The sequence below is a fragment of the Pinus tabuliformis genome, chromosome J, assembly GCF_031772625.1.
Source record: "Pinus tabuliformis cultivar Carrire ecotype Pingquan chromosome J, CPIR1, whole genome shotgun sequence".
NCBI lineage: Eukaryota > Viridiplantae > Streptophyta > Pinopsida > Pinales > Pinaceae > Pinus > Pinus tabuliformis.
In genome coordinates, this window is record NC_142295.1 from 312,714,860 (window position 1) to 312,727,588 (window position 12,729).

Here is a 12,729-nt window from a genome sequence, read left to right on the forward strand (position 1 = left end):
AATTAATTGGTGACCGTGTTATTTATTTGGTCTTGTATGTGGATGATATGTTGCTGGTTGGAAATGACAAAAAAATTATCCAGGATTTGAAGACCCAATTGTCCTCCAAATTCGACATGAAAGATCTTGGTGCTGCAAACTATATTTTGGGCATGGAAATTAAAAAAGATTGGGCAAAGAGGAAGCTCTAGTTAAACCAGAGGAAGTATGTCGAGACAATACTGCAAAGGTTTAATATGCAAGATAGTAAACCGGTGAAGGTTCCTATTCCTGTAGGTGTGAAGTTATCTGCTGAACAATGTCCCAAGACACAAGAAGAGGAAGAGGACATGTCCCATGTTCCATATGCAAGTGCAGTCGGTAGCCTGATGTATGCAATGGTCTGTACTAGACCAGACATTGCACATGCAGTGGGAGTATTGAGCAGGTTTATGTCAAAACTAGGAAAGGGGCATTGGAAAATAGTGAAGCGGGTTTTCAGGGATTTGCGTGGCACTAGTGATTATGGTCTGTGCTACCAAGGAAGACAAGGATTGGACAGAGTGTTGGATATTCGTGGCTTTGTTGATGCAAACTGGGCTGGAGATCTAGATCAGAGAAGATCTACAAGTGGGTATGTGTTTAACCTATTTGGAGGTGCAGTCAGTTGGATGAGTAAGAAACAATCTGTAGTGGCATTATCAACTACAGAGGCAGAATACATGGTATCCACTCATGCAAGCAAGGAAGCAGTTTAGTTGCAGAGATTGTGTTCAAGTATGGGGTTAGTACATGAAGCTATAAGGATAGACTGTGACAGCCAAAGTGCAATTTTCTTGGCAAAGAACCCTGCATATCATTCAAAAACAAAGCACATTGATGTTCAATATCACTTTGTGAGGGATATGATAGAAGACAAAAAGGTGTTGCTGGTAAAGGTGGACACTTTGAAGAATACCACAGATGCATCGACAAAATCTGTGAGCTCTGAGAAGTTCTCTTGGTGTAGAGAGACAATGGACATTTCAGGGCTGGGAAAATGACTAAACTCTCTTGTGGCCCCCTGTGGAAAGAAAACAACAAGTGGGAGAATGTTGGGTTGTGTTATATTCTTTCCACGTAGTTAACAGGGGGTTTGAAGGGCACCCGTAACCCCACTTTATGGGCTCCGGGGCAGCGCCCCGGAAAATTTTGATTTTGGACCCTATGTTAGGTTGGGCGGACCCACCTATGGTTTTGTGCATGATTTTCACACATTTTTTTTGGACGCGATGGTTTTCGGTCCATGGTATTGGACGCGATGGTTTTCGGTCCATGGTATTGGGTGCTGCGGCATGTATAAATATGTATTGTAACATTGAAAGGAACATAATGAAAAATCAAGCTGGTAGTCCCGGTTTTGGGATCCAGGGGAAAATCTCTGTGTATATGTGTTTTATGTGTTATGCTCTCGCATTGTTTATTTTCTGTGTTTTAGAATTCGTATGCAGGTAATTTATGTACGGAGTTAAAACCTACACGGAGATAATCCATTAGTTTTCTCTATGTGATTCTGTAGGCCCATAAGGCCTTGGGAAGTCAATCAAACCAATCCTTTTTATGTAGTTGCAATAACTTATCAAGCCATAAGAAAGATCCAATAAGAGCACATTATACAACATAATGTATCATGCATATAACCAACATTTAACTAAAATAAATCCATGGCAAACCAGTCATAAAATCAACACAATAACCCATACAAGTGCTCATTGATCTCAATAAAAAATAACACACAATAACATATGCAGAAAGCCAACTAAGTTAAGGGCTTCCACATACCACCTGACCATAGATTGGGCTGAACCAAATCTCTCTTTCAGCCAATCACCCTCGTGCCATATTCCAAGCATGAATGTGGGATCATATGGGTTAAACCAAAATAGAACCAACTAGGGCTTCCAAAGGCCAAACCATCTCAACCCTCAACCATAGTGATTTCACCTAAACTGGTCCACAAATCATTGACACCAAACAAGCTTGGATCCCTCTGACTTTCTTCACCATACCCAGAGATATTTTCTTGTTTCCACCCATCCGTCAAGAGTTCTAGGAGAAAGTCCATCTCCACCTTTGACCCTTGGGAATTTTCCTGAGACCACCTCACCAAGATCCAAAGTCTACCGATTATCCAAAGCTTAATCACAACAAGGAACCCACTACACCATGGTTATCCAAGAAATGGCAAGGCAAAGTTGAAACCACTGTCAATCTAGGGAAATCCCATGCCAATGCCAACAAAGCAACCAAATAACCAAAAGCATATACCATGCATTCAAAACTCAACAATGAAATCACACATGCAACCTGTTACCTGCAATGTTCTCTTGTTGTAGTTGTTTTTCCAACCTTCTCTTTCACTACCCACGAATTCATTTGCTTGTTTTCCTCTGTCCAAGTGCTTTCTCTCTCCAAGTCCAAGTGAATGTTAGAATGTTCCAAGAATGCTCTGTAAGAGTGTCAAGAGTAACTAAGAGTAGCTAAGGGATGCATAGAATTTTTTCCCTCTTCTTTTGTCTCCTTTTCCTTTATTTTTCCTTCAATTTTCTTCATTTTCCCTTGCATGCATATTTGTGCCTCTTCATCTCCCTTTTCTCTTATTTTCCTTTATTTCTCATATTAAATTATCATTTATTGTCTTTTGTCTTTGCCAATTTCCATAGGCAATAATAAACCTAAATGATGCCCACTATAATGTTTTTCCCTCCATTCAACTTGGAATACGTGTCCCGTGACCTTGGTTTAATTTATTTACATATAAAATCAACCCAATGTTGTTACACAAAGAATGCTAAATCAACATAGCATTCAAATATGTTGTTCACTACAACAACATAATAAATCAAGTAGACATCAACAAAAACAAGTCCATTAAATAAGTTGGTAATAGCTTGGGCTATGCAAAAGGCCTATGTCTTTGATGTTCGATTTAAGCCTCTCCTTGGTGATATCAAAGCTTGTCATTCAATCCTTTGAATGGCTCTCATTCAGCCCCCAATATACAACGAATTAAATGTCATGTCTAATGCATTGTTCAAAGAGGCCTTGTCTCTCCCGACAAGGGCTACATGATGCCATGAATTTTGCGATCAAGAGGAGATATAATCTATGGAATTACAATTTTGAGTCTAATGGAAGATCCTTTTATGTTGTTAATATGTAATGATGAACAACTTAGTAGTTAGTATTGATGTACCTTTTGTTTCTTCATTTTGTTTATGCATATAGAATGTCCAATTATTTGATACAGAACATGTATATTCATCCCTCTTGAATACAAGGATTTTTTTCAATGGAAAAAAAAAGATTAGGGTAAGATTTAACCCGTAAGTCAAATTTTGAAATGGCATTGGCAATCTGTAGCTTACTTGATAATAAATATTAGATTTGAAAATACACATAAAGAATGCTAAATCAACTTAGCATTCAAATTTGTTGTTCACTACACCAACAAAAACAAATCCATTACATCAAATCCAAACTCGAAATTTGAGACAATGGTCGTATTTCATCTATTATACATAAAAAAAAGTTGCAATACAACAAATCAACTTATCACATGCAGAAAATTCAATCCCCAAATCAACATTAGGCTTACACCTAAGCCCTAACTATTCCAATTTCTTCACATTTCACATTTCCATCCTAGCATTCTAATCCCTATCAATATGAAAACAACATATAACAAACAATGTTTCTAACTAGAAATGTTATGATTGATTCTCTCATAATCATAAAATCTCCCCCAAAACAAGAAGACTATAAAAAATAATTATATCCAAAATGAACGCTCATCACAAAATGTTATGAATATCTCATGATCATAACATCTCTTCCAACAATAAGAAGACTATATAGAAAGTATATATCTAAAAGGAATACTCTACTTCCCTTTTACAAACTAATGGAGAGGTAACCTATAACTTGGCCTAAACTTGTTCATGAGGAAGCAATTGGTCAAGTCAACAAGTGGAGCACCCTCCAAGACATATGCCACCTTTAACCACTTATCACAATCTCTAAGATGACATTTTTTCAAGCTAGCTCCATTTCCACCCCCAAGTACAACACCCTTAAATTGTGCAATTAAAGGTTAGAGAGGCACACATACCAATCATCTTAACCACTTCAAGCACAAATCCCTGAGTATCCCACTTAGGTGCTAATATCTCCAAATCACACTTAATATCTCCAAATCCAAGCGTGTTGCTTGAAAAAGTGCACAAAATCTTGAATATCACAGTTAGGTGGTGAGCTCTCCAAGTCCTTGTGTCAAGGAAATATATGGTTTCATAATCATTCATATAAAATGTAATTTTTCAAGCAACAACCCAAATAAGGCATCCCACATGTGCCAACTCGCCTATTCCATGTATTTTTCATAAAACATGTGTACCCTCTTGGTAAAGCATCTCCTAGTAAATACTTCTCCACATCTTAAAAAAACACCCTTCATTGATACTCTCTTACTCTCTCCATGATATGCTCTTCCACAATCGGAGAAGATCGGAGAACAAGTTTAGAATAACTAAACTAACAAATCCAAATACGATTGGAGAACAAGTTTGGAATAACTAAACTAACACATCCTTTATTTCCAATGTTACATTCGCTTTGTCCAAATTACTAGTCAACATTCACCTTAAAATTTTTAAGTTATTACTATATTTTGTCCTCGTCCAAAACTTAAAGTATCCCATAATACATAAAGTGAACAAATATCCCTAAATTCATAAGAAATATAATATTAATGGCTATAGTTAAGTGAGGCAAGCTAAGTAATTAGTTTGCATGGTGCAAGTGTGTTTTTTTTAAGTCTGGAAGTTGAAGGCCTGCATAGGGTGTATAGTGTAATTTGAATAGGGTGTATATAGATTTAAGATAAGCGGGAGAAGCAAGGTGTATTATACAATTTGGTGTGAAAGTGATGCATTACATGTATATAAAAATAGTGAATAAAAGAAAATATTTGAAATTAAGATATTATGTTAAATAAAATATTGTCAATATAAAAATAAACAAATAAAATATATTGATATAGATTCATTTTAATCTCAAATACTTTAAGTCAAGATATTTATACATGGTTTTTTAAGGTATTGTCCAAGTATTATATGTTTTAGAGTTTTTGGCTAGAATTAAATGAATTTTTTTGGGTCAGATCTTCATCTTTGTTGTTTAACATGAGTTTTTGACTGCATATATCCATTCAGCACCCTGAAAAACCCCTGGAGCATTCAGATTGATTGTGAAGAGTTCACAACTCAAACTTGTGATTGGAACAACTCCCTACCTGATTTGGATTGTAAAGAGTTCACAACTCAAACTTGTGTTTTCAACAAATCCCTGCCCGCTTCTGGGCAAATCAGACTGAAAAATATCTCGGAAAAACCTACAAAACCTATAATAAATAGACTACGACTTTTTTTAATCCTAACTTTGTTTAATAAATTGGAAATTAACATGTATCTATGCTAGTTATCTAACTAGCCAAGGAGGTACATGAATGTGGATACCGTCAACACCCTGGATGTGCAAGGGTGCATTGTAATGCAAAAAGTAGCCAGGGTGCATGGGTTGCCCATGTCAGTGGATGTGTCTTCCTGCAACCCTGGATTTAAGAGCTTAGCTCTTTACCAAACAGTTAGGTTGACATATAGCAGTTAGGATGTGTCTCTTGTTGATTTGATTTAATTTAATATTATTATTATTTTTGGAAATATAGCAGTGTCTCTCAGACCACTGAACAGAGTAAACCAAAGGTGCCTAGATCCAACCGTTGATGCAACATAAGAGATCATAAGATTTTTTCTTTTTCGTGATTGTTACAAGTTTGACCTTACAATGTTAAAAAATCTCATATATTGTCCTCGGAAATGAATGGATCACATTCGATTTGCACTCTTCGTTTAAAAAATTCGAAAAAAAATCAGCTTGAAGACAATACAATCTGTATCTCCTATGGCTGTCAGACTGATAAATTTCACAACTGAACCATATATCACAAAGAATTTTCAGTTTCACAGCATACAAGTCTATATGCAACCAGCTTACACTGGGGCACATGCTGAGGGCTTAGCCATTGCAAACACCTGCAAGTTGCAACAAACTTCAATTCTTTCTGAAGTTCACTATTATACAATCTCTATGCATCCCTTTCATTGCAGACAAATCCATTACTTAACTGTGAATCTAAATATTGGGACTCTGAATTCCTGACTAGAGTCTTGATATTTGCAGGGGTGCTGACACATTTGTGAGCCCCTCTGCCATCACAGGCTGAAATAACTCCAAATCACTATATTGCTCCAGAAAATGTCTCCTGCACTCGTCGGCGGCCTCTCTTCCCGTAGCGAAAGCCCCATGCACTGTACCTGGATAAAGTGTACTTGTAGCCTCCCCTGCAAAAAAGAGAGTGTCGACAGGAATCCGTAGCCGCTCATACACATCGTGAGGCTTACCAACAATATCATAGGAGTAACAACCAAGAGAATTGGAGTCCATTCCCCACCGTGACACAAGACATTTGATCTGCAAAATTAAATCATATATAAGAATCAACTGGATTGAAATCAGAGATCTTGAAGATATAGCATTACAAGCTTAACATCTAAGAAAAAGCATGGTTGACAACTTACTGGTTCAGATGCATGAGGCAGAATTGTCTTTAGCTGCAAAACTGCAAAGCTAGAAGCTGCTTCATCGGACATCTTTTCTATATCGTTAGCTAGTCGTCCCGAAGGCATGTATACAAGAACAGCATGACCAGTTGCTTTGTGCAGATTCAAGAAGTAGCTACAACCATAAGAAGTAGGAGCAACCACTCCTAAAAAGTCCACATTTGGCCAGCACACATTTTCAAAATATAAAGCAATTTTGTTCTCATTGCCAACTCCTAGATCTGAAATGGCGGCCTCTTTCCACTCTGGCAACCGTGGGTCAAATTGTATTGTGTTTGCTTTCAAAATACCAAGAGGTACAGTAACAATAGCTGCATCTGCTATAAATGTTCTTCCGTCCTCCACAGTAACTCTTACCCCACTAGATCGCCGAGATACTTTTGTAACTCTGAGCAACAGAGGACAAAAAGATGGGAGTCAGGACATAATTTTGAAAAAAATAATTGGTCATGGTAAAACAGGAAAATAATACCAAAAAATAGAAATTCAGCCATACCTGTGACTCAGACGTATATCAACGCCTTCAGCAAGAGCCTCTATAACAGGATAATAGCCTCTCACCATGAGCCCATGCCCACCTTCAAGCAGCTCTTCCTGTAGATCAAAATGGCAAACTATAAATGTGACAGCATATCACAAATATTCACTTTCGTTTTGATCCAAAACGAGAAACCAAAAGGAGCCTAAATTTGTTTAAGTTACCTGATCCCAGCTTTTTAAAGATATTATATCTGTATCTGCAGCAAACCAACCTTCCATTCTACACAAGTACCATTGCAAAACTTTCTGCGAAAGCCCATGTTGCCTGATATAAATCCTCACAAATCAGTATAATAGATGAATAAATGTGATAACAGCTGCGTTGCACGAAAAGAGCAAACTCTAAATAACCACCTTAAATCAGGATGTCTTTCCAATACAATGGAAAAAGCTTCCTGCACTGACATATCTTCTTCGATTTCATCTCGTACTTTCTTAGTCTGGAATAGTCACAACCTAGCAGTAGTTAAGTACTAACCAAATAATGAAGGCATTCAATGAGATTTCTAAACAGCAAAATAAATACCTCTTCTATAAGGACTTCAAATGCCTCTCCAACTTTAGTCACCATTTCTTGTGGAACTTGTTGCCCATCCATGTCAAAAAGAGCGTAGCTGTAACATCCACAAACCAAGACTGATAAGTAGGCATAGAAACATTTCAATAAATGTGGGCATATTCATGTAAACGATAAACTGCCATGGTCAATTGGATTTATGATTTATCTCAGGTGGTTGGGAGGAATGATTGTTATCTTCCCCATCTAAGTTCATTTCCAGTAATGACATGATGAACTTTGTTGTAATGGCTTCAAGCCTTGTTGTTAAGTTTGAGTAGTTCCTCCAAGATTGAAACATATATATTCTTAATATGAAATATAAAGATTTCTCATGGAAAAAGGAAAAAAAATGATACTGTCATGACATTACTTGACATATATAATTAAACTGCTTAATAAAGGGAAAAACAAATGAATGAAATTGTTCATTTTACCTTGTATGAATGAGAATAAAAAGTGTAGAGTTCTTAACATGGATCACTTTAATTGCACAAGTCTAGATTCATCTAATCCTAGATCTATTAAGAGCCAAAAGGGATGAAATCCATGGAAGTGCAGACCTTTCCTCAAATTTTTGAACTCTAAAGAACGGTTTGCATTTGCAAAGATTTGATCCCTCTCAGTTCTTGATAACTAGATAAATTCAAGGTTAAGAAGGATCCAGAATATATTTCATTTATTTCTTTATTATTTAAAAGTTACTGTTTTTATGTTATGTTACACATGTCCCTCATACTGGGCTGTAGAATGTGCCTTCCCAGAGAAATTGAGTATCCTTTAGTTATGTGTACAAAGCTCCCTCTAAGCAACTAGTCTAACAGAGGTAAAGAAAAATGTCAACTATCCTGAACACACCTCTCCAAATCATGATCATACAATACAGAATTATCACCACTGGTGCGGTACAATGGAAGTCCCAATTTCCCAATCACAGGTGCCAAAGGATTTTCCTTACAAACACCATGTAGCCTGCACAACATCATCACCATACAATATCAGAAATCTGAAGCAGGAAATGATACTCTCTCGAGCATATATGAAGCTACTTTCCAGAAAAAATATGAAACTGTAAATCTGGCTTACCATGAAGCACCCATGTCAATGGGAAAGCCAAAAGAATAATCTGTGTATACACGGCCTCCAATTCTATCCCTTGATTCCAACAAAATCACCTAACAACAGAAAAAAATCATTTACACACGCTGATACGCAATGGAAAGCTCAATTATTATACTATCGTGAATGACAACTTTGAATTTAAAAATCCCATGAAGGTTAGGCTTCCTTGCACTTGGGGTGATTTATGCATCTAACTTATTGTGTTCACGTGAAATTTTCAGCTCACCCAAAAAACTGTGATTGTATTTGGGAGCATCATATATCAAAAACATGACTCTGTAAAGTCTGGACAAGCCTATTGACCATCAAATGTAGATAAGAGAGAAGAAAAAACCCTTCTACTGATATTATAAATATGATCTAACCTTGAAACATGCATTGTGAAGAGCATTGGCAGCTGCCAGCCCAGCAAATCCACCACCTATTACAATTACTGAGGGAGGAGAAGAGGGAGGAGTAGAGCATAGCTCTCGACCAGAAGCACAAACATCTGCACAAAAAAATTAAGCATGAAGTCAGCAATTCCATTTCTCAACAATGAATGTCATTGTTGTGCTGCATAAAGGAAAAGTTTCACAAGGTAGACAAAGAGCTAAAGATTCGTTGTTATGAAATTGTATAGATCAATTGTTGCAATTTTTTAAGCAGAACAGGGCAGTGAATTAGGTTTTTATGTTGCAGTTAAAAAGATGAAAAAAGATTCAACTGCTCTTCCTGGATTTTGTCACTTAAAAACATTAATCTTGAAGCAACCCATTTAACTTTGGCAAAACATATTGAACAGAACTTACTTTAGAAAAAATTTTAAAAATATCATTCACAACCATTCCTCACTAAAAATCATTTGAAGCCCAAAAGGTGCAGTGAAAAGATTGGTTTTGCAGTAACCCTATTAAGATAGGTTTCCATTTGAGATCTCATAAGAAACATTTGAGATACAATAAAAGAAATGAGAGAAACCTCAAAACAAGAAACCAAAAGTAAGAGGACTGTAGGGAGACTTTTCAACAAAATACACTAAAACTACACATCATGATAATTTTGCAGATTAATTTTTCAAACATCTGTCTCTCTTTTTGACTAGCTAAATAAAACCTAGAATGGAAGAATACCTAACTCAGTTTATTTCTTAACACAAAGGTGAAGAGAAGATAAATGTTCATACAAATGAGATCTCTAGTAATAAAGGAGTATCATACTAAGCTAGACCAAAATAGCACATGGAACGGCTAATATCAAGTGTCATTGGCCTCCTAGGAACATGTAATGTGTTACAAAGGACAGTTGCTAATGTCTCATCTCCACTGCTTTAGTCTAATTATTGTGATGGATCTATTTCCTAATAACTGATGGCAACTACACTGCAGTTTATAATAATGTTTTACAGTAAAAAATTACCATTTAGAGATAGAGATCTGTGGTTAGATGCTTGTTTTTATCTCATTTGTGTACACAGTTGATGATCTATATGCAGAGTAGATGTAACACAGGGCACTAGACATTAATTGTAGTTATATACGATGTTTAGTTTGAATTAAAGAAGCAGAGATATGTTTCTTCCTAAAGAAATTGGTAAAAGAGAAATAAAAATTTCATTTCAAAACCTAATGGCATTGGGACTGAATTTGATATAAACCTCAAAAGTTGTATGAATCCACCCATTTGCTTCCAAAATATAATAAGAAGAGTCTTGTGATAATTGAGATACCATATAATGACATGATTTTCTCTCGTAATCAACCCCTATTTACAGGTAGGGTGTGTACTCTTTTCAGAGATGCATAGGTAGACTAATGATCTTTCACCTTTTTCTTTTCTGGGAGAATGTATTGTTATGGGCAAAATTTTATGTAGATAGAAAATGATCATCAAAGTATGATCTTTCACCTTTTTCTTTTCTGGGAGAATGTATTGTTATGGGCAAAATTTTATGTAGATAGAAAATGATCATCAAAGTTCACTAGCTTCTGAGACGCAGGAAGAATGTGAGTGCCTAATAATCATGAAGTAACATTTGAGGTTTGAAATTCACCAGTTGAGAGTCAAAAATCAACTCTGGCAAAATAAACATTGAGAATGCAAATCAACTCATCTGCAAAGCTGACACTACTTTTAAGATTATCAGACATGGGAATTGACAGATGTTATTGAAATTCCAAAAACAAGATCCACAAAACCTCAAAGTTCCAATACAACAAAGTTCTACTGCAACACCATCAAATACACCATGTATCTTCATGATGATCATATCAATAGTACACAAAATGCATTAGAATTCGCCTTAAACCTAAATTTCTTTCAAAAAACCAGTTGTGACATTATCAAAACCAAGGATCCCATATAGAAAATCTGAGATATATTGCAGCAGTCCTAATATTTCGAATCATAAAAGGGGAAAAATAACAAAACAAAAAAAAGCATTGCATTCTTATGTATAGACACAGTTAACAAGACAACCAGCTCCAGTTCATTCTTAATCTTCAAACGTGCATACAGGACCAAAAACAACAGAACGGAATGAAATTCAAAACCCACTTACCGGCTTCACAACTTTGTTCTTTAATTGTGGTCATACTGGACCCGCCCCTTTCTCCTTCTCAATACAACAAGACCCAAATTGAAAATGGTACTGAACGTAAACTCAACAGAGCTTCAATGCCTGTTATAGGAAGAAATTAGACTAGCACCCAAATTGGGTACTGGAATACCAATGGAACAAGGCCGCCCAGAATCAGGATTTTTCAGCCCAAAGAATTCTTTAAAAAGAATGAAAAAGATCAAATGGGTGGAGGAGAAATCTGATCTCCTTCTGTCAAGAAGATATGATTCTGATGCTTCCCCCTTCCTTTCCCTTCCCTTCGCCCCTGGCCTCCTTGTCTCGTCAAATTGCGAGGAGGAGGAAAGGGAGGGCAGGCGTGTGTGCTTGGGTGGTGCTTTATGGGGTGGTATTTGTAGCTATAGAACAGGAAATTTGAGGTGGGGACTTCTCGTGGTCAACAATGGTTGTAATGGAGACGCGCTTTTTAGTTGTACCGCCGACCTCTCCGCAAGATCTTTTCGTCGCCTTGCCTTGTCCTTGGACGTCACGTCTCTCGTTGGCTGACTTTATAAGTCCCAGTCGCCCCGGGTCTTCGCTGTAAAGAATAACAGCCATGAATGAGCTGGTTCGTTAGCTGGAACACAGTTCCATGTTTAAATTTCAATTTATGTTTTATTATGGGGTTATTATACATTGATTGGATCAGTTCAGTTACAGTGTGGCTAATCAATGAGCTGGTTCGCTCACTGGATGACTTCTCCATGTTTAAATTTGTGTGTTTTTGTTTTATTTAGGGTTTTATATATTGATTAATTCTGTTACCCTTTGGAATTTTGTTTAAATTTGTGTGTTTTCGTTTTATTTAGGGTTAAATTTGTGTGTTTTAGTCTTATTTAGGGTTAAATTTGTGTGTTTTTGTTTTGTTTTATTTAGGGTTTTTATATATTGATTAGGGAGTTGTTTTTAAGAGACTTTTTGGAAGTTTTTCCAGTGGGTTTTTTCGGTCAAAATCCGGCAGCAATTTATTGAAATTGCAAGTTTGATAGCTAATTTGTGCACAATCAAAGCATCCCAAGGGTTTTTCATGGTGCTGAATCCAAATATGCAATTAAAAAACCATTTTAAATAATACAAATCAAGATTTAACCTCAATTTTTTCCGCCGGATTCTGTCACCAAAATCTCCAAAAAATCGCACTAAAGACAACTCCTATTAATTAGCTCAGTTACCCTTTAGAATTTTGTGTTAGTGGTTGTTTTAGTCAAAGTTTGAAT

The 12,729-nt window shown here is 36.4% G+C and overlaps 1 protein-coding gene across 1 annotated transcript; it reads right to left on the reverse strand.

Moving 5' to 3' along the window:
• Positions 1-5,781: 5,781 nt before the first annotated feature.
• Positions 5,782-11,885, reverse strand: LOC149226986 (polyamine oxidase 2-like). The gene is made up of 10 exons (XM_089377659.1): positions 11,456-11,885; positions 9,282-9,406; positions 8,881-8,969; positions 8,653-8,766; positions 7,765-7,852; positions 7,593-7,678; positions 7,401-7,503; positions 7,195-7,292; positions 6,657-7,086; positions 5,782-6,549 (listed from the first exon to the last, which is right to left on the reverse strand). Exons 1-10 carry the CDS (start codon positions 11,487-11,489, stop codon positions 6,238-6,240), a joined length of 1,479 nt encoding a protein of 492 aa, XP_089233785.1. The 5' UTR covers positions 11,490-11,885; the 3' UTR covers positions 5,782-6,237.
• Positions 11,886-12,729: the final 844 nt, after the last annotated feature.

What these genes read in the sequence shown, in the direction of transcription:
- LOC149226986 (XM_089377659.1), bottom strand. Translation starts at nt 11,489, where the DNA reads ATGACCACAATTAAAGAACAAAGTTGTGAAGCCG. An exon ending in ATTGACATGGGTGCTTCATG is followed by an intron (nt 8,767 to 8,880) that starts GTAAGCCAGATT and finishes GATGTTGTGCAG; the next exon opens with GCTACATGGTGTTTGTAAGG. An exon ending in TATGATCATGATTTGGAGAG is followed by an intron (nt 7,853 to 8,652) that starts GTGTGTTCAGGA and finishes TGGATGTTACAG; the next exon opens with CTACGCTCTTTTTGACATGG.